Below are 26479 nucleotides of genomic sequence, written 5' to 3'. Positions count from 1 at the left end.
TGAGCTGGAGAATGGCAAATCACTCTTGTATCTTTGCCAAGAAAAGCCCAAATGGGGTCACAAGGAGTCGGACACAACTAAAATAACTGAACATATTATTTTTGAAATGTTCTCAGTGATAGAACCTATAGCATGACAAATGTCAAAGTGCCTCAGTTTTTCATGTCTTTATCTTTTAGATTTAGAATTGCTTTGGTTTCTAGATCCTAATGAGAAACATCAGGATTAATTTGATAAAGCAATGACACATTACCTGGAATTAACCCTGTAAATGTTCTTGCACAAGAAATGTTCACACCAACCGTAAACAGTCCCTGGAGATACCAAGGCTGTCTTCTTCCATGTTATTAAAGTTACATCGTGATGTACATTCCAAGCTGCTGACAAACATTTCCTTTTGCTAAGCAGATGTTTCTCCCTTGTTACCCAATCTCAGAGACCCCTCTCTTTTTTTCAGAATACTATAAAACCTGTAACTTTCTCCTCCTCCTCCTCCTCCTCTCAGGCTTGGTTCTGTCTCAACCTCCACATATGTGTTTGTTTTCTCTCTTATAGGAAACAAAATTGTTGAGCCCATTCTGGCTCTGCTTGTTCAGAGCTAATGGGTATAGTATAATGCTCGTGGCTCTTTGGTTTTCAGGGGAAAAGGACACCTGTTCCTCTGTTTTTAACACAAGGAATGTGGCTTTAGATTTCTATTTGAAGTACTTTCTACTTGTTGGGAGGCAAAAATGTGGTCATTTAATGTGTTCTTGTGATATTGAACAACACCATCATCTAGTGTTCACCATTTTCCTTCCTTTTTCCCACCTTTCAGTGCCACTGTGATGAATCCAGAGATATGCTAAAGCCAGCTTGATAGGCTAGCAAATGCTACAAGTCAGGGCCTGATTTATCATTTGTTAGATTGTCTACACTTGAGATAATGATGGAGACAATTTTTTAAAAATATAAACCCTTACCTTCCGTCTTAGAATCCATACTGTGTATTGGTTCCAAGGCAGAAGAGTGGTAAGGGCTAGGCAATGGGGTTTAGGTGACTTGCCCAGGGTCACACAGCTAGGGAGTGTGTGAGGTCAGATTTGAACCTAGGACTTCCCATCTCTAGGTCTAGCTCTTAATCCACTGAGCCACCCAGCTGCCCCTGATGGGAGTCAATATTATTAATACAGATTAAAAAATATTTTTTTAGCTTTTACCTTCTGTTTTAATATCCATTCTATGACAGAAGAGGTAGTAAGAGCTAAGCAGTCAGGGTTAAGAGACTTACCCAGCATCACACAGCTAGGAAGTCTCTTAGGTCAGATTTGAACCCAGGTCCCCCCAACTCCAGGACTCTATACACTGAGCCACCTAATTACTGCAGATCAAATTTAAAAGTGTCTTTAAACATTTACCAGTACATCATTAGATAGATCTCAAGGACGGAAATGACCCCAGGCAAAAAAACAAAAGCAATGCAAACACATTATACTAGAACCCCATTACAATATAGTTCACAGTTCCTCAATTTGAATACTCTGTAAATTATAGACAGACAAAAAATTCCAGATCAAACTTATTAACCTTAGCTGTCTGAAAAGACAATTCCTGAATTATATATGAAGTTTCCACCTTATTTCATTGTCTTAAATTCAGTTTACTAAAAGAAAATCTAAATACTTCCACCTTTTTGGGGGTGTAATTTAAAATCCACAGTTCTTAATACCTTTAATAAATAAAACCGAGGCATTGGCATCGCTTTTTTATCTACTTAAGTTTTCTTTTGTATATATGTTTGGTTAAAAATTTCATTATTATTTTTGACAAAGGTTAAGCTGAAAACAGCTGCTGAAGCCCAAAGATGATGCCCTACAAACTGCCTATCATTTTCTGCCTCTGCGGTTGTTTGGTACAGATTCATCCCTTTGAATGGCAAGACCTAGATCCAATGAAGCATATAGAGTCAACAGGTAAGAAGTGTGTTCATTCAAGTCTTTAGCTGCTGACAAGGACCCAAGTGTGAGTCTCCTTTCACTGCTGCTCAAAACCTTGGCCAATTAGCTTGAGCTCTGAAGGCCCCAGCATCTTCCTCTTTAAAATGAAGGGGCTGTTTGGAGGGAGAATGAAGAAACACATCTCCCTCCTTTCTTTGCAGAAGCAGGGGGCTAGAGATGTGGAATATTTCATATATTGTCCAACTCATTTGATCAAAGTCTCTGGATATCTATGGCACTGGATACATTACTGTCACACTGGGCACCCTACTGACCCCTGGTCCTTGTTATCTGGCCAGCCCCATTGCCCTTGTCACTTCTGACCTTTTCTACCAAACTGCAGCTGAAATCTTTTCTCTGTATTATCTACTCCCCTTACAGAGTAAGTCCTGTGAGAGAAGGAATCATCTCTTTTTGTTCTATTAGTATCTTCGATGCAGAGGACAATTCTTGGCACATTGGACATGCTAAATAAGTAACCTTTTCTTTCATGGGAAGGGACTTCAGAGGCCATCCAGGCCAACTCCTTCATTTTTTCATATGAGAAAACTGAGACTCAGGAAAGCTCAGTGACATAAGGAAGCAAAGTATGAAGCCTGGGACCTCTGATTCTGGGGTCCAGGACCATTTACCACTGCCAAATGATTTTTGCTGAGCTGCTTTTGAAAAAAAATCTTTCTCAATCTTTGTTACATGGCATATCATAAAAATAGGATTTTTATAAAATGAAAAGATTGAATTAAATCAGTTTGGGGTCATGGACTTTTTTGGAAGTCTATAGCCCCCTTCTCAAAATGTTTTTAAATGCATCAAATAAATTACAGAATTGAGAAATTAATAAAATGTAGGGTGATACATTTTCACTTCTGGGACACCCAATATCCCTTTGTTTTAAGTTTTAAAGTTGCTTAAAACTACACTAATATTTTTGGGATACTGTACATAGAATTACAAAGAAAGCATTGAAATAAAGATGTAAATTTCCCTCTCCAAGTTCATGGAACCCTTAAAATCTCTCCTTTGGAGGGAATCTGTGGACCTCAAGTTAAGAATTCCTGGGCTAAATGATCTCTATGATCTAATGCCCTTTCATCTCTGAACCTTATTATGATCCTATAAATTCCTAGAGCTTAAGTGTTCTTCTCCAAAGATACAGGAACATTGTTCCTTAAAGAAGTCATATAGAAATACAGTCAATTCACCAGGCACTCAGGTGCCCTGAATTTTACACTGCACTGAAGGGGTAGACCAACCTCTTAAGGGGCAATCTTATGGTAGAACAAGACCAAGGGGAGAGCTGTCCAGAAAGAAGTCAGATTGGGATTTTTGCATGCTCTCCTTAAAGGGCATTCCTCTCCCTCTCTCTGCTACTATATCTGATGCTCTTCTATTCCACTGCTCCGAAAGGCTTGGTTTTGGGGGTTTGGAGGTTTCTTTGTGCTTTCAAGGAGGAACGGTTAGGGATCTTGTCTCTACCAGCTAGAAAGTAAGTTTCCTGGTAGTTAAAGTCATTACATTCATTGTATTTGTATCCTCAGCACCTAGCACAATGCCTGGCATATTTTAGGTACTTAGTACTACTTGGACAGTTTTTAGAGAGTTTTTAAAGCTGCCCTGGTAGCTATTTGGGAGTTCGGAGGGAGTAATTATGGAGGGATCAGATGGATGGATGAAATGGATGGAAAGATGGGTTAGGGAGCAAGTGTAAGATAGAGAAATAATAGGGAGAATGTCTGGAGTGAGTATCTTGGGAACGGTGAGACTAGGCATCTATAGGACTCACATCTGAAGGTCCTTTTTTTTTTTTAAAGAACATTGTCTGAGCCCTTTAGAATAAGGACCTATCTCCATGGGCCCAACCAATTCTGACCCATAAATTCCTCAGCCTGTCTTTTAATAAACATAGGTCAGGTGCTGGGGGTGTTATAATACCTCCTTGCAAGGCTCCAAGAAATACAGTCGAGTGCCTAGATCTGGCTTCTAATTGCTCAGGTATGTTTCTGATTATTAATAGCTTTATGGTAATTAGCATGCTTTATAAATAGCAACTGCCCTGCCAGTCTACCTATTCTGGGAAATTATTGTGTAAAAAGATTAACTGTGATTTACATTTGCATATGAACTGTGGCCACCTGTCAAAGCTTAGACTCGGCCAAAGAATTTTATTGTCATTTTCTTCCTATGAGACTCCAACATTATTCCTCTTCTCCTGGAGCCAAGCAGGAGCTGAAGCCTTGTAATTAATTTGTGCTGGATTTCATGGTTCTTCCTCTTTAAAAAAAAGAAAGAAAGAAATATAATGTAAAGATGAAAGGTATCAACAAAACATGAAATAACAAAAATTAAAATGATCCAAGCCCTAAAAATTGGAAAATATTGCTAATAAATAGCTTATGAAGTATAATAACAATAGCTAGCATTTCTATAACGCTGTAAGGTTTATAAAATGATTTACATATATTATCTCATTTGTTCCTAACACATACACAATATGAGGTAAGAGTCTATTATTATCCATATTTTTCAGAGGAAGAAACTGAGGCTCACAGAGGTTTAGCAATTTGCTCAGGTCACACAGCTAATAAGTGTCCAGATAGGATTGGCTCTCAGATTTATCCTGACTACAAGTCCAGTGCTCTATGCCACCTGGATGCCTTTAAGAACTGAAATGACTTGAAAGTTACTCTCAATATACCTGTCATTCTCACAGGAGAGGTAAATAGTAAGTAATCTGTGTAGATAAATTCAGAGGACCAGGGTTCCATCTCAATATCTGCTTCTTACTACCCATGTACCTCTTCATTTGTCTTTTTTACAAAATGAGAAGGATGAAATGAGGATGTATATGGAGCATTATTGAGACTGAAGAAGTAGGGAAAACCATTAGAGTGTAGAAGTATGATCTAAATAACATCCCTTCTAAAATATGAGGTGAAAGTGATGAATAGATTTAAGGGATAAGATCTGGTAGATATAGTGCCTGAAAAACTGTGGACAGAGGTTAGCAATATTGTACAGGAGGTAGCAACAAAAAAACATTCTAAAGAAAAAGAAGAGCAAGAAAGCAAAATTGTTCTCAGATGAGGCATTACAAATAGCTGAAGAAAGAAAGCAAAAGGGAAAGATGTACCCAAATGAATACAGAAGTCCCCAGAATAGCAAGGAGTGATAAAAATGAGCAATGCAAAGAAATAGAAGAATGGGAAAGACAAGATCTCTTCAAGAAAATTAGAGATATTAAGGGGCTGTTTCTTGCAAAAATGGTCATGATAAAAGACAAAAATGATAGGGACTTAACAAAATTAGCAGAGGTTAAGAAGAGGTTTCAAGAATATGCAAAAGAACTATTCAAGAACCTCTTAACATAAACAGTAATCACAATGATGTGGCTACTGATTTAGAGCCAGACATCCTGGCTTAATTTATTAAAATTTATTTTAATTAGCTAAAATTACTTGTAATATTATATGTTTATACACTAAAATGAATCAAATTGATAAATTAAACTTTATTGAATGTTATTTAAAATTAAGTGAAGTGGGCCTTAGGAAGCATTACTTAGCAATAAAGTTAATGGAATTCATCAAATTCCAGCTGAGCTATTTAAAATCCTAAAAGATGACAAAAAGATGTTCAAATGCTGCCCTTCAGTATGCCAGCAAATTCAGAAAACTCAAAAGTGTCAAATGGATTAGAAAAGATTAGTTTACAGCCTAATCCTAAAGAAGGGCAATAACAAAGAACCAAATTAACAAGCAATTGCACTCATTTCACATGACAGCAAGTTTTTATTTAAGGTTCTACAAACTAGGCTTCAGAAATATGTGAACCTAGAATTACCAGAAAAGAGACAGAGGAACTAGAGACCAAATTGCCAACATTCACTGGATTACAAAGAAAGCAAGGGAGTTCTAGAAAAAAAAATCTATTCCTGTTTCATCCATTACACTAGAGCCTTTGCCCTGCGTGGATCACAACAAAATGAAGCAAGTCCTCAAAGTGATAGGAATACCAACCAGACCATCTTATTTGTCTCCTAAAGAACCTCTGTGCAGGCCAAGAAGCATCAATTAGATGGAACCAATTGGTTTAAGATTGGAAAAGGACTATGACAAGAGTATAAATGGTCGCCTGATTTATTAAACTTTTATGCAGTGTAAATTATGTAAAATGCCAGTCTGGATGAATCAAAAGCCAGAATTAAGGTTGCTGAGAGAAAAATCAGCAATATTGGATATACAGACAACAGCACTCTGATGGCAGAAAATTAAGAAGAATTAAGAAGCCTCTTGATGAGGATGAAGGAGGACAGTATAAAAGGTAGCTTGAATCTTATTAAAAAAAAAAAATAAGATCTTGGCAACTGGTCCTTTCACTTCCTAGCAAACAAGAGTTTAGAGAAGAAATGGCAGTAGTGTTTAATTTTATATTCTTGGACTCAAATTACTGCAGATGGTGACTGAAGCCATGAAATTAAAAGACTCTTACTCCTTGGAAGCTATCACAAATCTAGACAGCATATTAAAAAGCAGAGATATCACCTTGCCAACAAAAGGCCTGAATAGTCAAAGCTATTTTTTTTCAGTAGTAATGTATGGCTGTGAGAGTTGGATTATAAGGAAAGCTGAGCACCACAGAATAGATGTTCTTGAATTATGGTGCTGGGGAAGACATCATTTTAAATAATCATTTCCTGATAGCAGGTAATACGATATAGGTTATACATGTATTATCATTTAATATATATTTCCATGTTCATCATATTGTGGGAGAAAACTGGAGAAAATTTTTGAGAGTCCCATGGAAAGCTAGATCAAATTAATCAATACTTAAAGAAATTAATTCAGACTATTCATTGGAAGGTCAAATACTGAAGCTGAAGCTTTTTTTTTTCCTTTCAACATTTTGACCACTTTTTTTTTTTCAACATTATGGCCACATAATGAGAAGACAAAAAGGACCCTGGCATTGGGAAAGATTGAAGGCAAAAGGAGAAAGGGAGAGCACTCTTTGTGGTGGCAAGAAAACTGGAAAATGAGGGGATGTCCTTCAATTGGGGAATAATAGCTGAACAAATTGTGGTATCTGTTGGTAATGGAAAACTATTGTGCTCAAAGGAATAATGAACTGAAGGAATTCCATGTGAACTGGAATGACCTCCAGGAAGTGATGCAGAGTGAAAGAAGCAGAACCGGGAGAATCATATACACAGAGACTGATACACTGTGGTAAAATCGAATGTAATGGACTTCTGTACTAGCTGCAATGCAATGACCCAGGATAGTTCTGAGGGACTTATGAGAAAGAACACTATCCACATCCAGAGGAAGAACTGTGGGAGTGGAAACACAGCAGAAAAACAACTGCTTGATCACATGGAGCAATGAGGATATGATTAGGGATGTAAACTCTAAGCAATCACCATAATGCAAATATTAATAATATGGAAATAGGTCTTGATAAAAAAAATTAATAATCAACCAAATATTAAGTTTTAAAAGTATTGGCAAATCCTAAAATTTGGAAAAGATTGCTGGCAAATTATTTATGAAGTAAAAGACTGAAGTGATTCGAAAGTTGTTCTCAATAGTATTTTCAGCCCTGTAACAGTTGGGCATTATTATGTCAGGGGACATCTTGTGCCCCAGCCCAGTGGGGCAAACACAATCATAGGCTGCTAAGGCCCTCCTGCAGCCAAATGGGCACTGGTTGGCCACAGTGCCCTTTAGGCCTATGCCTTTTCACCTTGGGCCAAAAGCCCCAAGGAGGAAACTCCTTTTCCAAATTGGCCTAGCAGTGGAGGACTGGAGGACCTGTGGAAAAATAGGGCAGGTCCAGAGTCCCTCCTTTGAAGACCCTCTAAAATCACTCAAGAGTTAAGATCCAAAGATCTAACTAGAACTGGGATTTCTCCAGGCCATTGTTGAAGAGATTTGGGATCCTCATAATTTACTCACTTAGTGAGAGGAAGCCAGTGAAGAAACAGAATCCAGTGGGAAGCCACTAAGGCTTCCCTGGACACCGGGATGTGTGAGCTGGAGGTCTTCTGAAGTATGGTGTCACCATCACTATTCCTAATTTGGATTGAGAGTTGTGGGGACATAGCTACTGGGCCTCCTTGGACCCCAAACTTCGGGCAGAAGTAGTGGGCAGCTAGACACCTAACGGTCAGTCAGTCAGTCATCATCTGGCCCTCAAAGGCACTTTGATGTTATGAAGACAATTCACCTATTGAATTTTCTCTGGAAGGAAGCTATTTTAATTCTAAATAGAACTTTCGACAATTCTCCTATAAGGGCAAGTGAAATTTTCCTAGGGTTCTAAGGACAAATCCAGGTGGAGGATATTCTGTAAACTCATCTCCAAGGGTAGCTATGTGTCCAGGCTGAATTTAGTCTTGTGGGCTTTTTACTAAGAATTCTGGTGGCCTGAGACAACGGCATCGAAGGATATTCCTAGGTGCTGGCATTAGCCATTTGGCTCACCGTTGATCAATGATCAGACCAAATGATTTCTTGCTTTGTAGAAGATAGATTGAAAGGCAATGAGTCAATGAAGGATGAGTCACAAATCGGTCATCTGTGTGGATGATGTTGATGGACATTTTTCCACTGAAAAGACCTGGAGTAACGGCCAATGATCACATCTGTGTCGGACTCTGCATAACTCTCCACAATTAAACCCAACGTGCTGGCAAAGCAGTGAGTCCAATACCTCACGACTGTTGATTAAGGAATGTTTATTGAATTCACCCTGTGGTTGAATTGATTACACAGGATGGGGATAGATAGCCTCTGAGTTCCCTTCTAGCCCTAGGTCAAGGATCCCACCATTCCTTGAGATTCTAAGGAGCAAATTAGTTCCTGTAGGAGATTAGGCAAAATAATGAGATTTCACTTTGACAAATATGTCTCTTGATCCCTTGCCTATATAAGACACTAAGGAGGGTGCTATGGTATAAGGGGATACAGGGAATATATGAATATATTTATATTAAATATACTTGTATATTTAATATTTTTTGGAAAGGAAGTTAGAGTTGGGTTTTAAGTAAGTGGAGCAAGGGAAGAGTTTTAGAATCTGTGAGGTGTAAAGCTTCTGAGTGCAAAAATAGACGTTGGTGGGAATGAAAAGGAAGAATAAAGAAAGTCAGTGAAAAAGTTGGCCTGAGTGGGAATAGAAAGGGGCCAACAAGGCAGCAATTAGAGATGAGAGAAGCAATATCCCCCTAAAGGGTTGGGAAACTATATCTTCATATAAATTGTGCATGTCTCTCTAAACCAGGTAAACCCTCTCATTCATGTTGCTTTGATTTGTGGAGGGATTTGATTTCCAGGCTTAGTGATGGGGAAGGAGGAAACTCAAAGGGTTTGAAACTTTGGTTTGATGTCTTTAATCTTTTAAGGAACTACTCTATAATGCGGGTGATGAATGAAATCAACTTCTTATGTTTTTTCCAGGGTGGTATCATAAAATACAAAACCTAATGAGTGCTGTGTTCGGCAACAAATATCAGATCCCTAAAGGAAAAGGGTCTTACTCCGTGGGATGCACAGACTTGATGTTTGATTTCACTGTTAAGGTAATGCCTTCCAATTTGGGGAATTATTTAGGTATTTCCTTGAGAGTCTTCTATCAATTGACCTTTTAATGACTACTAGTTCATTGATCTCTCAGATAGCAAGCATTGAATGAAAATCACTACTGGATCTATAGTCAGAGGACCCGAGTTCAAATTCTTGATCTGCTAATTACTTCTTGTGTGATCTTAGAGCAAGTACTTGAACTGCCCTGATCCTCAGTTTCCTCATTGGTAAAATGAAAGAGTTGAACTTTGATAGCCTGTAAGGTCCCTTTCCATCTTGAAAGTTACAATTCTAAGTTCCCTTTAGACACACGATTTTTTGAATGCTTTGTTAAAAACTTAAAACTGAACATTAATACAAACACCTAAATATGCTTAGTAGCTATTTACATTTACAATAATTCATTCCAATGCACAAAGTAAAGGACAACTAAGGTGGTGCAGTGTGGATAGAAGGGTGCAAAGCCTAGAGTTAAGAAGACCCGAGTTTAAATTCTGCCTCAGATGCTACTAGTTGTGTGACCCTAGGCAAGTCACCTAATCCTTGTTTGCCTCAGTTTCTTCACCTGTAAAATGGGGAAAATAATAGCACCTCTCCCAATGTTGTTGTGAGCTGAAATAATAATTGTAAAGCACTTAGCACAGTAATTATGTAAATGTTAGCTCTTATTATAAAGTATCCTGACATCATTTTAGCCACTCTTCTTCAAGTTCCCAGCACACTGATTTTTCCCCTTCTTTCTCCTACACTTTTCCTCCCAAATATAGTCTATTCTTCCCATTTGGTCATTTGTTTTTTCACTTTGCATTATTTTATGGTGGTCTTACCAAATTTATTTACATTTCTTATACTGTTTGCCTTAATTGCATTATAATCTTCCATCCCAGTAGCAATATACTGCAGTAAGTTTAACTTACCTTAATATTGGGCTATCATATGGCTTCCACTTTTTATTAAAAATACATTCCTTTCCTTCCCTGACAGGGCAGCTTACTGCGTCTCTATTATCCTTCCAAAGATGATGAACCTGAAAGCACTCTATGGATCCCCGATAAAGAATATTTTATGGGTCTTACTAATTTTCTTGGAATGCACAGGATCATGGGCAAATTCCTCGCCTTATACTATGGTAAGATTTGTCAGTTCTGCTTTGCATTCTTTTTATTCCCCTCTCCCCTGTTCTCCTCACTGCCCTCCTTCCCCAAATATAGGAAAGTCTGAAAAACAGGTTCACCTTTCTTATTACTCATCTGGTCAGTAAGAGTTTTTGTTAAACAAATGAGCAAGGCAGGTTTTTCAGATTTTAAAATATCAGGAGTTTGAGCATTTCATAGGATCCTGTCTTTATAGCTGATAAAGTCCTTATAATCCATCCCCCCTCTTACTCTAACTTCTTTGTTATACAGCAGAGGAAACTGAGGCTCAGAGGCGTGATTTGTTAAAGGTGATTTGTTAAAGTGATTTGAAAGTGGCAGAGACAAGATTGGATCTCAGAGGCTCTTTCCACTTTTCTTGTATTCCAAGATTTTAAGACTTTTAGAAATTTCTGGATGCCAAACGTGAGCCTTTTTAAAAGCATTAGTCCTGATGAGTTATCAGAGTTGGGCTTTGACTCCACTGACTCGGGAGGTTAAAACAGCTGCCCTAGTTAGGCATCTGGGGCAGCTAAGATGGCACTGTGGATAGAATGCCAGGTGTAGCGTCAGGAAGACTCAGCCGAAGTCCTCTTTATGAGTTCAAATCTGGTCTCAGACACTTATAATCTATGTGACCCTGGGCAGGTCACTTGACCTATTTGTCTCAGTGTTAAATGAGCTGGAGAAGGAAATGGCAAACCACTCCAATATTCTTGCCAAGAACATCTCTAATAGAGCCATAAAGAGTTGGATATGATTAAAAAATAACTGAACACAAAGCACTATGGAAACATGAATGATAGGGGGCAGCTAAGTAGGTCAGTGGATAGAGCACCAAGTCTAGCGATGGGAAGTCCAGGGTTTAGATATGACCTTGGACACTTCTTGCTGTGTCACCCTGGGCAAGTCACTTAACCCCATTACTAGCCCTTACTGCTTTTCTGCTTTGGAACCGATATATAGTATTTATTCTAAGATGAAAGGTAAAAGTTCTAAAAGAAAAAAATATTTTAATTGGATGGGAGCAGTTAGCTCAATGGATTGAGAACCAATATTCAGTATTGATTCTAAGCTGGAAGGCAAGTGTTCAAAAAAAAAGAAAAATAAACTTAAAAAATTGGAGGGCAACTAGGTAGCTCAATGGACTGAAGTGGATTGTGAGCCCATTATAAAGTATTGATTCTAAAATGGAAGGTAAAAGTTTTTATAAAAAAAGTGAATGAGGGGGCAGCTGGGTAGCTCAGTGGAGTGAGAGTCAGGCCTAGAGACATGAGGTCCTAGGTTCAAACCCGGCCTCAGCCACTTCCCAGCTGTGTGACCCTGGGCAAGTCACTTGACCCCCATTGCCCACCCTTACCAATCTTCCACCTATGAGACAATACACCGAAGTACAAGGGTTTAAAAAAAAAAAGTGAATGAGGTGGGGCAGCTAAGCAGTCCAGTGGATAGAGTGCCAGGAGGACCTGGGTGCAGATTTAGTTTTAGATACTTCTTAGCTGCATGACCTTGGGCAAGTTACTTGGCCCCTTTTGCCTTGCTTTCGCCGTTCTGTCTTAGAATTGTTACCGGGAAAGAAAAGGTTATTAAAAAAATGAATTATGTATGAGATAAATAGTTATTAGAGCTGACTCTATGAGATGAGAAGACCCAAACACCAGGGAAATTTTTAAAAAAAGAAACAATAAAAAAAATCAGAGATATATTCCAATACCTAAAATTTCTACTTCTCCCCTATCTCCCCCATCCACTCTCTGCCCAAGTGCAGTGAGCACAAGAAAACTCATAGGCTTGTGACTTTGGGTTCAACAATCAAAATCTCCCATTACCATGACTCATCCTGATTCCCCTAGACCCATTTGCCCAGCCATGCAAAGGAGTAGAGTAGGAAAGTTAATAAAGTAGGGAGAATGCAGAGGACTCGAGCTGTGCCCAGAACTACAGGTTTGAGCAAGAACATAAGGCTTACGGGAAAAGAGACTCTAAATCCAGTTGGGGCCATTCCACTCCTTCTGCAGTTTACTGGGACAGCCAACCCCCATTGTCCACTAATGCAAGGAGGCTAAAGGTGATAACGAGAGGGTCTGATCAGTTGAAGACAGAGGGACTGCAGGGTGAGGAAGAAACCCAGAGGAGATTATCAAAGAAGTCATATGAGAGAGAGGCTGAAAGACTAAAATTTTGAGAAAGCCTAAATCAAAACCTAGCATAGAAGCAGATAAATCAATAGAGAGGATGATGATAAAAAGGGAAGAATGAGTAAAACCTCAGAGGAGCCAAAGGCATATTAAATAAGCATTATAACATAAGGAACATTGAGCTTAGTAAAGAGGCAGGCTCGTAGTAGGTCTAGCTTAATGTTTATTGACTGACCAAAAATGAACCAAAATTTCCTGATAAGAGACAACATTCCACGGAGATCTTGAAACAACAGAAACAATTGTTCCAAAAGTAATCATACAAATTTTAAAACTTTGCTTTTGTTTTTGTTTTAAAGCAAAATCACTTATACAACCATGGCTCAACATACCTCTATGATTCTTCAGTCTCTTTGATGTGGTTATTCCTTCCAGTGATTCAGATGGCAACCACCTCCTGCCTATGTATTCATTTTTTAACTCCTTTCCTTCTGTCTTAAAATTAATACTTAGTATCATTCCAAGGCAGAAGAGTGATAAGGATTAAGCAACTGGGGTTAAGTGACTTGCCTAGGATCATATTATAGCTAAAAACTGTCTGAGGGCAGATTTGAATACAAGACCTCTCCTATCTCCAGGCTTGGCTCTCTATCCACTGAACCACCTAGTTGCCCCCCTTTCTATTCATATTGAGCATAATTTCTATGTACTCCCACAAATTTCAAACCAATGTGCTGTTTTCTCATGACATTGAGAAATGGAGTCAGAAGATTCAGTGGAACACTCAAGATTACCTGTCAGTTATTCTTTGTTCTCCCCAGCCCATTTTTTATTAACTTCTATATGGTTTTTTAAAAAAATTCTTACCTTCTGTCTTAGAATTGGCATTAAGTATTGGTTCCAAGCCACCACCCCCATCACCATATGTTTTTTGATGACACCCTTTTACACCATTTCTCCTTCATAATTCTTATAAACTATTCTACAACCATCATATCATTTAGTCTTTCTATGGTAGTCCTGGGTAATATGTAGGACAGATACCAGCTCTTATTTTATAGTTGAGGAAACTGAGACACATGGATTCAGTTCAGTTCAACTAGTGTTTATTGAGCATCCCTAGCATGATGCCTTACAAAGATGAAGAATCCTTTACTTTAAGAAGCTTAGAGTCTATCAGAATGATAAAGGATGACTATAATGAAATACAAAGAAGTACAAATGAGTACAATAGAGGGTAGACTATGATAAAGGCAAAAAAGAACCAAGATAAAGTGCTCCAGGAAAATTTAAGAATGATAAACATACTTATTGGGCACCACTATCACCAAGCAAAACAAATGCCATATTGGCCATGTCTAAAAAGATTAAATTTTGCAAGCTCTCACATCCCTTTTTCTTGAACATGCATAATCCAGCAAAACAAATTCTGTGGCTCCTTCTACACTATCTCTCTCTCTCAGTGTTAAATTTAGTATCATTCACTCAGTTAATATTTCCTCAATATTATTTAGCCAGTGATTAGTGACTAGGTGGCATTTTAGACTTGGAATCAGGAAGATTCATCTTCTTGAGTTTAAATCTGAACTTGGACACTTACTAGTGATGGGATCCTTGGCAAATCACTTGAACCCTGTTTATTTCCATTTCCTTATCTGTTAAATGAACCGGAGAAGGCAATAGAGAACAACATTAGTATGCTTGTCAAGAAAATCCCAAATACTGTCACAAGTGTCAAACATGACTGAAATGAGACCAAAGGAAAAAAATTATAAACAGTTGATAACTCTTCAATGTTATTGATAATGGATGAACATAAAATAAATTTTATGAAGGGATGTTTGTACTACACCAAAACACGAACTACACAAATATCCAAAACCAGGAGCCTGTTCTCCTAATTTACCACCTTGGTCCCAGGAAGAATGGGCTCAAACTTAAAGAAGCTACATACAAATATTCCTACTCCCACCAAATTAATGTCCACATACAACATAGCCAAGATGCTCCCTTGTTTGCAGCCTACCTCACCATGGGTAGGCTCCCAGGCTAATTCGAGATTGGCCTCAAAGTTCACCCTTCAGGGCTGGTTCCTTCCTTAGTCACTGGCAGACTCTGCTACAGATTCTTATCACTGAACCTCTGCCACCTCATCTAACCAACCTTTCCAAGCTCTCAGAATCAGAGCCTGGTCTATCCTGTCTCCATGACTATTTCTCTTAAGATCAGGAAATAATAAAAACAGCAGAGACATAAAATTAACTGCAAACCAATATTCCAGACCCCATGGCAGTAACCTAGTAAAGAAAAGATGAGGGTCCAAGGCTCTTCTTCCCCAATCCACCATTGGCCACCATTGGCTTTTGAAGGGAGAAAAAAAATTTCTTCTTGTCCTTCCCTTTGGGATACGCATTTTGTTCCACTTCAGGAGCCAGTTAAAGAACCTTTCACCCCCATGAAGTAATATGGCAGGAAACAGAATGCCTGTTCATGGTCTGAGTCAGGGTATCATCCTCTTCATTATTTATCATCACACATTTGTGGAAGAGACCTCTCTGTGAGTCATCAGCAAACATAGCACACTGCACTCACTGGAAAGGTCAGAATCCATTGGCCCATCCTCCATTACATAATAATGGTCATCTTCCATATGATGATACCTCATCTTTGATCTAGTAAGATATCTGCCTTGCTAATATATCTCATAAAAATATCCCTGCTTAATAATGTGACCTCAGCAAAGAAAATGAGACTCCATTCTTTTGCTCGTCTAGCAAAAAGCCTTTTTATTCTGGCTTTGTAATTAGCAATAAACATAATAGTAAGAGAATGTGTCAGAGGCTTATAATTGTGCTGAAGAGATAAAAATTAAATCAATGATACTTTTACACAGTAAAGTTGAAAATAACTACATATATTTGGGGGTCTTGCTTTAGTTTCTTTTATTTTACTATTTTAGGTTCGGTGACAACTCCTGCAAGTTGGAATGCCCCTTTGAAGATTGGTGAAAAATACCCGTTGGTTATTTTTTCTCATGGACTTGGAGCATTCAGGTAATGCTTGGCTAAAACGCCTAGCATCTTTCAAGAGCAACCATTTAGTTTCTCTGTCTGCTATAAGAGGAGCAAAATCTTAACCTTAAGGCTGTTCTGTTCCAATTTGTAATCATCTGCCTGTTGATTGTGAAATCTTCTCTAGGGAATTCAGTACAACACTTATTAAATATATTTTATGGTCAAAGCTTTGTGCTAATTGATATTAAAACAAAAAAAAATAGTCTCTGTACTCAAGGAGTATACGTTGTACAAGTGTGATGCTGCATGTACACAGATAAGTGTAAAATTGGGTATTTTGAGCTGGGAATGAAATCAACAAGTATTTATTATTTAATTAACATAACTTATTAATTCATTGTAATTAATTGATTATGTTCCAGGCACTGTGTTAAGTGCTGGAAATACAATTAGAAACAAAAAGAAAGCCCCTGTCCTCATGGAACTTAAGTTTCTTTTTTTTTTTTTTTTTTTTTTTAATTTTAAACCCTTAACTTCTGTGTATTGACTTATAGGTGGAAGAGTGGTAAGGGTAGGCAATGGGGGTCAAGTGACTTGCCCAGGGTCACACAGCTGGGAAGCATCTGAGGCTGGATTTGAACCTAGGACCTCCTGTCTCTAGGCCTGGCTCTCAATCCACTGAGCCACCCAGCTGCCCCTGGAACTTAAGTTTCTAATGAAGAATTACTATATGTAAAAAAGAAGCTGAAAAGGCTCTAGGTGAGGAGTTGAGAGGGACAATGTGTCAAAGTCCCAAGAGTCAGGAGAGGAGCCCAAAAAGAAGTAGAGGATTCCTGGCCCAGTAACTTCCTCTAAATGGAGGTTCCAGGAGGAACTCACCAGTGGCAGGTGGGGGTATTTTCTAGCATGAGAAGGCAGTTGAGGCATGGCATGAGAAGCTTGGAGAGTCAGGAGGAGAGTAGATCCAGGAAAGTGCACTAACAGCTAAAGTGTCTGTGTGTGCCTAGGGTGGGGTTAGTGTTGTTTGGGAAAGGCTTCTTGGAGCTGGCACCTGACCCAGATCTTGAAAGAAGATAAGGACTCAAGAAAGGAGAATTGAGAAAAACACTATATCCCATCATTGGCCAAGACTGTCTATGCCAAGTGCTCAATGAAGTGGGAGGAAGAATCCTGAGTTCAGGAACAACCAGTTGTACAGCTTAGCTAGGAGAGTACAAGAATACAATAAGGCTGGAAAGGCAGGTAGAAATCATTTAAAAATATTTTGGGAAAGGGCCTTAAATGCCAGGCAAATTTTTATTTTGTGTTGTGTTCAAGCATGAAGGAATTCCCAGTAAGAGAAGGCATGGATGGCAGCCTACCTGTCTCTCCAAATCAGCAGCTGATGCTCTCAGAATTACTTCCTCTTCCCTTTCCCTTCATCCTCTCCTCCACCCTTCATCCTCCCTACCTCTTCTAGTGATGAAAAGATTTCAAGCAAATGCAACAACCGATCTTGGTTGTAGAAGACTGACGATGCTGTAAGCCTCATGAGATAACATATATAAAAGTGCTTTGTAAACTTAAAGCATCATACATTCATTTAAAAAAAATATATATGTATATATATATTTTTAGGGGGGGGCATAGCAGGACCTATGATAACAATGATGTGTAGGGATCATTATTGGATAACTCTTGTGGATAATTCCTCCATCACTTTCAGCTGGCTAGCCTTTTGTAACTTAGAGACATAGCAAGTTTCTGGCCGATGGGGCAGTTACATGGCTTGCATAGGACCATTGGATACAAATGGTCATCATCTGTACATCAGAGGAAATTCTTGAACCCAGATCTCCCTGACTCCAAGTCTGGTTTTATTCACTATACCATATTCAGCCTCCCCAGCTTCAATAATCATTATTCTTACTCTTGTGCTTTGCTTTCTCTATTGTTATTCAGTCATGTCTAACTCTTCCTGACTTCATGATTGGGACCATATTATGCCAATGTTGTCAATTGGGTTTTCTTGGCAAAGATACTGGAGTGGTTTGCCATTTCCTTCTATTTCCTTCTCTAACTTTTTTTTAATATTCTTGGATTTTTTTTTTCATCTTTTTTTTAACCCTTACCTTCCATCTTAGAATCAATATTGTGTATTGGTTCCAAGGCAGAAAAGTGGTAAGGGCTAGGCAATGGGGGTGGAGTGACTTTCCCAGAGTCACATACTGAGGAAGTGTCAGAGGTCAAATTTGAACCCAGGACATTCTGTCTCTAGACCTGGCTCTCAATCCACCTAGCTGCCCCCTTGTTTTCTCATCTTAACAAAGTTATTTGCTACTTATTTTAAAGAAGTGATATAGCTAATGAATGTTAGAGTTTGGCTTCGTATGGAGAATGGAAAATATTTAGAATGACTCACGGGAATGTAAGTAAGGGACAAATAAAATCCTTTTAAAAAATGTTTAGCAGCAGAGGGTGGTTCTGCTGAGGTTTAGAGGCATAAATTTTTAGTGGAGATAGTTGTCCTTTTTTAAATAAACATTTACTGGTGATGCCAGAAGCCCTTGTAGAAGAGAAATCTAATGATATAGAAAATTCAGAGTTAAAAATTGATCAGGTTGGGTAACATGAAAGTTTCAAGGAGTCAAAATGATCTAAAGCATTGGGAATAGAATAGGGAATTACTAGGGAAGGAAACAACCCTCTCCCACTGCTACTTGGTGTTGGAGAACGCTGAGAGGCTAAGGTTCACCCAGTGCTGCATAGCCACTATATGTCTGCGGTGGGACTTGAACCAAGTTTTCCTGGCTGGATCCCTATTCAGGATGCCATGGTGCCTCTCAAGACACCAGTGACATCATTGCTCAAATGGCTGGCATTAGGATCCAGACCGAGTTGGGTTTAGAAAAGAGCCCAGAAGGTAGCTGATGGAATGGGAGAATAAAAAGATTTGCAAGTACTAATGAAATCCATGAGGAGATTGAATAGAGATGAGGGAATGTTAAAGAGAGAGATGAGAAGTTTTAGCCAAAGAGGGGGAATTTCAGAGTTCAAGATCTTGACATAGAACCTTTCCCAGGGATGGCAAGGTCAAAGATGGGGCCTGGTGCTGAATGGCTAAAGTTGGGGTGCAAATGAGAGATCATGAGAGCTCGGGAGGCCAACAAACTTTTAAGCCAAGTTTAGGAATGCCAAGAATGATGGTTAGGGACAGAGAAGGGAAATGAATCAGACCATGATGTTGTTGTGAAAGGTCTTTGGAGCATCCTGGATATCAGTCGATTGAGATCAGCTTAAAGAGTATAAACAGAAGGCATAGACTTCCAAAAAGTGGCCTTGGCAGGGCAGTGGCCCAAAAGAGACAGTGTACAGCAGGCAACCCTTCTTTCTGTGAATTTAGTCAAGTGGTTAAAGGAGTGGCCTCCAATGGAAAGAATTACAAATGATGTTATCCTTGGATGGGAAAAAAAGAATAAATAAAAACACAATACCTATTTATGCATGTGTATATATATTAAAAGTTAACTTGGTGGTGTGACTTCTTATCCCAGGATGGCTGGCTAACCCTCTAATCCTATGTTAAATATTTAAATAAGACCTCAGGATAACCTTAGTAGATTGCCTAGGGCACATGCCTTGGTATTGCAAGGAACTATTTCATTATGTATTTGTCAACTTTCTATTTTTAAGGACAATTTACTCTGCTATTGCGGTTGAACTGGCATCTCATGGGTTTATAGTTGCTGCTGTTGAACACAGGTATGTATCCGTCATTTGTTGCATGGGATTTCCTTTTTTTTTTTTTAGCCCACTCCAAAAGGCATTTCTGATGTGCATTTTTCTTATTAGTTCATTTGTGTGTGTGTGTGTGTGTGTGTGTGTGCATAGAACCTTTTTAATTTCATATAATCAAAGTATACAAAAAACAAACAACAAAAATGATTAGTTAGGAGCCAACTAGGTGATGCAGTGAAGAGAGAGGGCGGGACTGGGAATCAGGCTGAACCATCTTCCCAAGTCCAAATCTGACCACAGCCTGAAAAATGACTGAACAATGACACCCACACCACTGACTTTCAGTGTGCCTTAGAAATGATTTCAACTTTGGATTAAAATATGTATATAATAGATGGGGTATGAGTGTGGCACTTGGAGTCAGGAGAGCATGAATTTATATTTTCCTTCAGACCACTTAATATCTTTGTAAACCTGGACAAATCACTTAATCTCTGTTTGCCTCAGGTTTTTTTCTATGAAATGGGGATGATAAGAATTTACCTTCCTGGGTTGTTAAAAGAATCCAGTGAGATAGTAGTTGTAAAGAGCTTTGCCAAACACAATATGCTCTCTGTAGATGCTAGCTATCTGTTAGATATAAAATGATTAGATTATGCTGGAAGATCCAAGATCATAGATTTAGAGTTGGGAGGAAGCCGATTTTTTGCAAATTTTGCTTTAAGCATTATCTACTTGTTCATCATTTTCAGTTGTATCCGATTCTGTGATGGCATTTGGGGTTTTCTTGCCAAAGATACTGGAGTGGTTTGCCATTTCCTTCTCCAGCTCATTTGGCAGATGAGGAAGCTGAGGCAAATAATGACTTACTCAGGGTCGTACAGCTAAATAAGTGGTTAAGGTCACATTTGAACTCAGGAAGATGGGTCTTCCTGACTCCAAGCCTGGAGCTCTATCCACTGCACCATCTACTTATTAGATAGATGTAATATATGATTAGGTGATGGTAGAAGAACACAAGATCACAGATTTAGAGCTGGAGGGGATCTTAGAAGTCATCTAATCCAATCCTCTGCATTTTGTTGATGAGAAAACCGAGGCCAAAGCAATTAAGCCTAAGATTACATAGAATAATTAGTAGAGCTAGAATTTCAACCCATATCCTCTGACTCCAAAATCAATGTTATCACTACTTCACTCCAAACTGTCAGTCTGAAGTTTTTGTTATCTTAATTTAGAGTCACCTACTTCACACAAAATTGCCCCTCACAAGATTGTTTCCCAGGGATGTCAGAAAAATTTGTGAATTTATTTTTCATATGCTGTATTATTTTTATATCATAGCTGTGTATATAATAAAGGCCCAAATCAGATCCCATATATTAGGGAGAATTCCTAAGCCAGATTCCATCCAGTCTTTAGATTTTTACATTCTTTTTGTTCTTGGGAAGGCCAAGGAATGTGTCCCATTCACAAAACCTGACTAACAGGGAAAAGAGACAATGATCTTTTTCCAGAATAGGTGACCAGCATCTCTTGTCCATCTCTCAGTGTAGGGAAGGGCTAAGGAGTTGATGAATCATCTTTCAATTAGCCATCATTTGCCAATTAGAGATATCTTGGCATGCTCAAGGGAAGACCCTAAACAATGAGCTCCCCCAAAGTTGCATAGAGGTACCCGCCGGGCCAGGCAATTCTGGAGAAACTTTGGAGAGATGGAGAGAATCCTTTGACCATAAGCACTTTAAAAATACTGGCTTCCTCTCAGCTCTAGATCTATGATCTTAGATCTTTCCAGCATAATCTACTCAAGTAATCTTGACTGGTCTCTTAAAAAATTATTTCAAATTTAAGAAATCCTGCCTCTTGGGAATTTCAATCATTTCCCCATTCTAGCAACAGCCCGGTTTCATATCCATACTATGCCCTAGTTAGCTGTATCACAGGGGCACTGAGATTAGTTCAGCATAGCACCCTATTCTACACCATGCTTCCTGTGGTGGATCTTACTCTCTCTGAGGAGTGCTTATCAACCCATGAGGTTGCCATGCTGTTTGTTCCTTGGACCCAAAGATCTTTTGTTTTACCTAACATCATCAGACTGGTATGTCAAGGCTCCTTTGTTGTTGTTTGCTATTGTTCAGTCATTTCAATCCTATTGAACTCTTTGTGACCCTATTTGGGGTTTTCTTGGCAAAGATCTTGGAGTAGAGTCTGCCATTTTCTTCTCCAGTTCATTTGACAGATGAAGAAGCTGAAGCAAACAGGGTTAAGTGACTTGTCCAAGGTCACACCGCTAATAAGTGTCTGAGGCCACATTTGAATTCAGGAAGATTAGTTTTCCTGACTTCTGATTACCTATCTAGAACTCTTTAGAGATGAGATGATCTTTTTTTTGGTTATCTGTTTTTTTTTTTTGAAAATTTTAAGCTTAATTTTGGAGGGCTGCAAAGTAGAATGAAAGGGCTAGGGTTGGTGGGGAGAAGCAGAAGGTGGTTGGAGTGGAAGGATGGAAAGTTGTTTGGGAAGGGAAGGGAAGAATAAGCAAATGGGATGACAATTTTTCCATGTTATAGAGATCAATCGGCATCAGCAACTTTTTACTTTAAAGATGAATTTGCTGTCAAAGCAGATAATAAGTCCTGGCTTCCCTATAAGCGCCTTGGTTCACAGAACGTGGAATACCTTCTACGCAATGAACAGGTATGGTATATTCCAGTGAGAGGCATTTTCAAAGCAATTTGGACAATACGGAAATTTACACTCTAGGTTTTTGCCTTCTGAAAGTGTGTAAACTAGGAGATGCTAAAAGAGAAACAAATAAATAATAAACTGGGTAGGATATATCTCCTTTCTGGATAAAATCTGGCTAACTTTTTTTTATTTTTTAAACCCTTACCTTCTGTCGTAGAGTCAGTACTCTATTTTGGTTCCAAGGCAGAAGAGTGCAAAGGGCCAGCCAATTGGGGTTAAGTGCCTTGGCCAGAGTTACACAGCTAGGAAGTATCTGAGGCTAGACTTGAACCCAGGGCCTCCTGTTTCCATGTCTGGTTCTCTATCCACTGAGTCACTTAAAAAAAATCCTTGCTTTCTCTCTTCATATCAATTCCAAGGCAGAAGAGTTGCAAGATCTAGGGAATTAGGATTAAGTGACTTGCCCAAGGTCACACAGCTAGGAAATAGATGAGTCCAGATATGAACCTGGGTCCTCCCACACTCCAAGTGTTGGGACTCAATGCTACCTAGCTGTCCTGAGAATGCCTTTTTAAGTAAAGAAAAAAGAACAACACAATGGAGAAAATGTCCAATAGACAGGCCTTATTCTAAAATAATTATATCTCCATACTAATAGTTATGATAAAAATGCTAATGCAAAGAGAGAAAGTAAGGATTTTTTAAAATGCATTCTCAATTGTACTATAAATAGTGCCAATAATTAAGTAATATGTATTATAGTTTTAACATCAACAGATAGGAAATCTGTTGCAATAAGCTGTAGAACTGCAAAATACTTTTATAGAAATATTAGAAATACTTATTAGAGATATTAAAACCAAATTTAACAAAAGAAAATTAATTTCACATTCAAGCTATGCTCCCATTAGCTGTTCTCCATGGTCAAATAGATATTTATCTATATGCAATATCTAAATATACACATATTCACAAATATGTTACATATACATACAAATAAATGTTATATATATAAATTATACATATCCAAATGAAATAAAAATTTTAAACCTTATACAATAAAATTTCCATTTTATAATACAAAAGTAACTAAAATGCTGGCAGATGGTACCATACTTATTGGAAATTTTCTCTTTGGGAGTCTAGATCTGTGATTTTATCCATGGAGGGAAGTACCAGTGTGGAAACTCTCTCACCTGAGGCAGATCAGCAATTAATCTGTACATTACTTTGCCTTAGAGATTTGCCTAGGACACTTAGAGATAAAATGATTTGCCGGTGGTCATACAGCCAATCTATGTCAGAGGTAGGATTCAGACTCAGGATTTATTTATTCTGAGGCTTACTCTTTCTCCAATAAGCCACATTGCCTCTCTCATTTATTGCACAAGGCACTTTAATTTTAGAAAGTTCATTGTTAAACAGTGATTTGATAGGTCCTGACAAGCTAGTTTTTTCTTATTAAACACAACTACATGCTATTTAGAAATAAACAGTTGGGTGGCTCTACTTTTTTCTATATTTCAAGCAAAGAATTAAAGCTTTTACAATGTTCTGTTTATGTGAAATGGTGTCATTTACTTCTTATAACTGCCCAGGTACTTCAAAGAGCAGAAGAATGCTCTAAAGCTCTTAATTTGATCCTTGATATTAATGGTGGAAAAACAGTGGAGAATGTCTTGGATTCCACATTTGACTTGAACCAACTAAAGGTGAGACAATAAAGCCATTTTTTCTTTAAATTCAGTCAGTCAATAAATGCTTAATAAATTATTTGCCTGATCTGTCCCGGGTCACTGTGCTAAAAATTGGGGGGGGCAGAAAGAGGCAAAGGACCTTCAACTGGGAGGTCTTGTCCTCTAGGAGCACACAATCTCAAAACAAGTCAGTACAGAGGAGCACTATGTACAGGACAAGTAGGAAATAATCAAAGGAGGGACGGTATTAAGAATTTAGAAGGGCTGGAAAAGGCTTCCCATAGAAGATGAGATTTTATTTGGGACTAAGAAGAAGCCAGAGAAGCTAGTTGGCCAAGATGAGGGAGACAGAACATTCCAGGTGTGGGAGAGAGCCAGAGAAAACACCCAAAGCCAAGAGATGAAGCATCGCATTTATGGAACAGTTGGGAGGCCAGTGTCATTCCTTATTGGCACATACAATCATCATATTACTTGGTCAGAAGTGAGAGACCAGACCTGTGATTTTACTGGCAGAGTTAGTCAACAGACATTTATTAAGCGCCTACTGCTATATGTCAGGCACTCTGCTAAGTGCTGGGGATTCAAAGAAAAGGCAAAAGACAATCCCTTACATTCAAGGAGCTCCCTGATGAGGAAATGACTGCTAATGCACATCAGGACTTCCCTTGCCATTTATTATCTTAGAGAATTACTATAAACACTGACTAGCTCAAAGTCAGTGTCCCACAGCCAGTAGGTACTAAGGGTAGGACTTGGATCTGGGTCTTTGTTTTTGAGGCAGGTTGTCTATCTACGACTCCACGCTGCCTTCTCCTAATAAGTATTTAGACAGGGTTTACATGCTAGGTTTACACTAGATGCTTAATAAATGCTTGTAGAATTGGATTGAAATAAGAGTGAACACGTTCCAGGCCCGAAGGAAGCTTGTGAAAATGCAGAGGCAGGAAATGGAATTCTAGGAACAATGGCATCTGTGTGAAGGGGGGGATAAATGTGAAATGAAACTAGACATCAAAGGGGGATTGACGGACCCTGAATTCCAGGCTGAAGGTTTTGTAGGCTTTTTTTCCCCTAGCTTTAGTAGCGAGTCATTCAAGATTTCTGAGGTGACATCATGAGAGCTGTGTCTTAGGAAGATGATTTTGGCAGCTAAAGGACAGACTAGAACAGGAAGGACAGAGAAATGGGACCGCTAAGAAGAGGCAGGTGAGAGGTGAGGACCCCCTAAACTAAGGTGGTAGGATGTGTAAATGGAGAAAAAGTAAGAGATCTTATGGAAGTAGAAGTCTAAGGTTTGACGACTATAATTAAATGGGGAAGGAAGATGAAATCAAAGGGGGAAGGTAAAGGGAAAATTCAAGGATGATTCTAAGGTCAAACCTTGGTTTGATGGTCAAGATTATAGTACCCTCCCTGAGCAGAAATAGGAAAACTAGAAGGCATCCACTCAAGTTTAGGGCAGATAATAATTTTAGCTTTCAGAAAGTTCAGACAATTTCCACTTTTCATAAATTCAGATAACTTCCAATTCAATAAATTAAGACAACTTCAATATTCAAATAACTTTGGACGTTACAAATTCATTTTGCTGTGAGTTCAGATAATTTGAACTAAGTTTGAGATGGGGCACAGTGAATAGAATATCAGGCCTGAAGTCAGCTTGATTTATCTTTCTGAGTTCAAATCTGACCTCAAACACTTACTAGTCAAGTGACCCTGGCAAGTCACTTAACCCTGTTTGCCTCGGTTCTTCATTTATAAAATGAACTAGATAAGGCAATGGCAGACCACTCCAGTATCTTTGCCAAGAAAACCCCAAAAAGAAGGGGGAGGGAAGAGGGGAGGGAAAGAACATGAATCATGTAACCATGGGAAAATATTCCAATAAATTAATTAAGAAAAGAAAACCCCAAAAGGCATCATGAAGAGTCAGACACAACTGAAATAACTCAACAACAAGTTTGAGATGCCAGTGAGATGCTTTGGTGGCGATAGCTAATAGACAATTAAAGATGTTGTTGGACTTGAGCACAAGGAAGGATAAAGGCCAGGGGTATGATTTCCCTTCAAGGCTCAGCTCAGGTGTTACCCCCTAGTAAGTACTTTTCCTCATCCTGATGGTTGTTAGAGTTTTTTCCTTCTTCAAATCATCTTGTCCTTGGCACCTTCTTTGTTGGCGCTCTCATCACTTCCTAGAAGAAGGCTCAGGACAAAGCTCTGGGAGATAATGATAGCTATTTGGTGGGAGATATTAATTTAGTAAGCGTTTACTAAATACCAACCCTGAGCCCAAGGCCCTGGGAATGCAAAGGCTAGACTAAAATTCAGTCCCTATTCTAAAGAATCTTGCTCTAACATACATTTAAGCATAAAAGCAAAGACAAAATGATTTGAAGAAGGAAAGAACTCTTGAAAACTAGCAGGATGAAGAAACGTGCTTTCTAGGAGGTAGCACTTGAGCTGAGCCTTGAAGAAAAACCAAGGATGCTGAGAGGTGGGGATGAAGAGGAAGAACTCTCCA

At 38.7% G+C, this 26479-nt stretch overlaps 1 protein-coding gene across 1 annotated transcript in view; it reads left to right on the top strand.

Annotated features, from left to right (window-relative positions):
- Nucleotides 1-1843: 1843 nt before the first annotated feature.
- PLA2G7 (phospholipase A2 group VII) overlaps nt 1844-26479 on the top strand; it is a 34305-nt gene continuing 9669 nt past the window's right edge. The window contains exons 1-7 of the mRNA XM_044673031.1: nt 1844-1952; nt 9437-9558; nt 10547-10691; nt 15793-15886; nt 19520-19588; nt 22141-22267; nt 23857-23970. Coding sequence (XP_044528966.1) covers nt 1844-1952; nt 9437-9558; nt 10547-10691; nt 15793-15886; nt 19520-19588; nt 22141-22267; nt 23857-23970 — 780 coding nt within the window. The remainder of the gene's footprint in view (nt 1953-9436; nt 9559-10546; nt 10692-15792; nt 15887-19519; nt 19589-22140; nt 22268-23856; nt 23971-26479) is intronic.

The sequence above is a fragment of the Gracilinanus agilis genome, chromosome 4, assembly GCF_016433145.1.
Source record: "Gracilinanus agilis isolate LMUSP501 chromosome 4, AgileGrace, whole genome shotgun sequence".
In the NCBI taxonomy this organism is placed as follows: domain Eukaryota; kingdom Metazoa; phylum Chordata; class Mammalia; order Didelphimorphia; family Didelphidae; genus Gracilinanus; species Gracilinanus agilis.
This window is presented reverse-complemented; position numbering and strand designations above follow the sequence as displayed.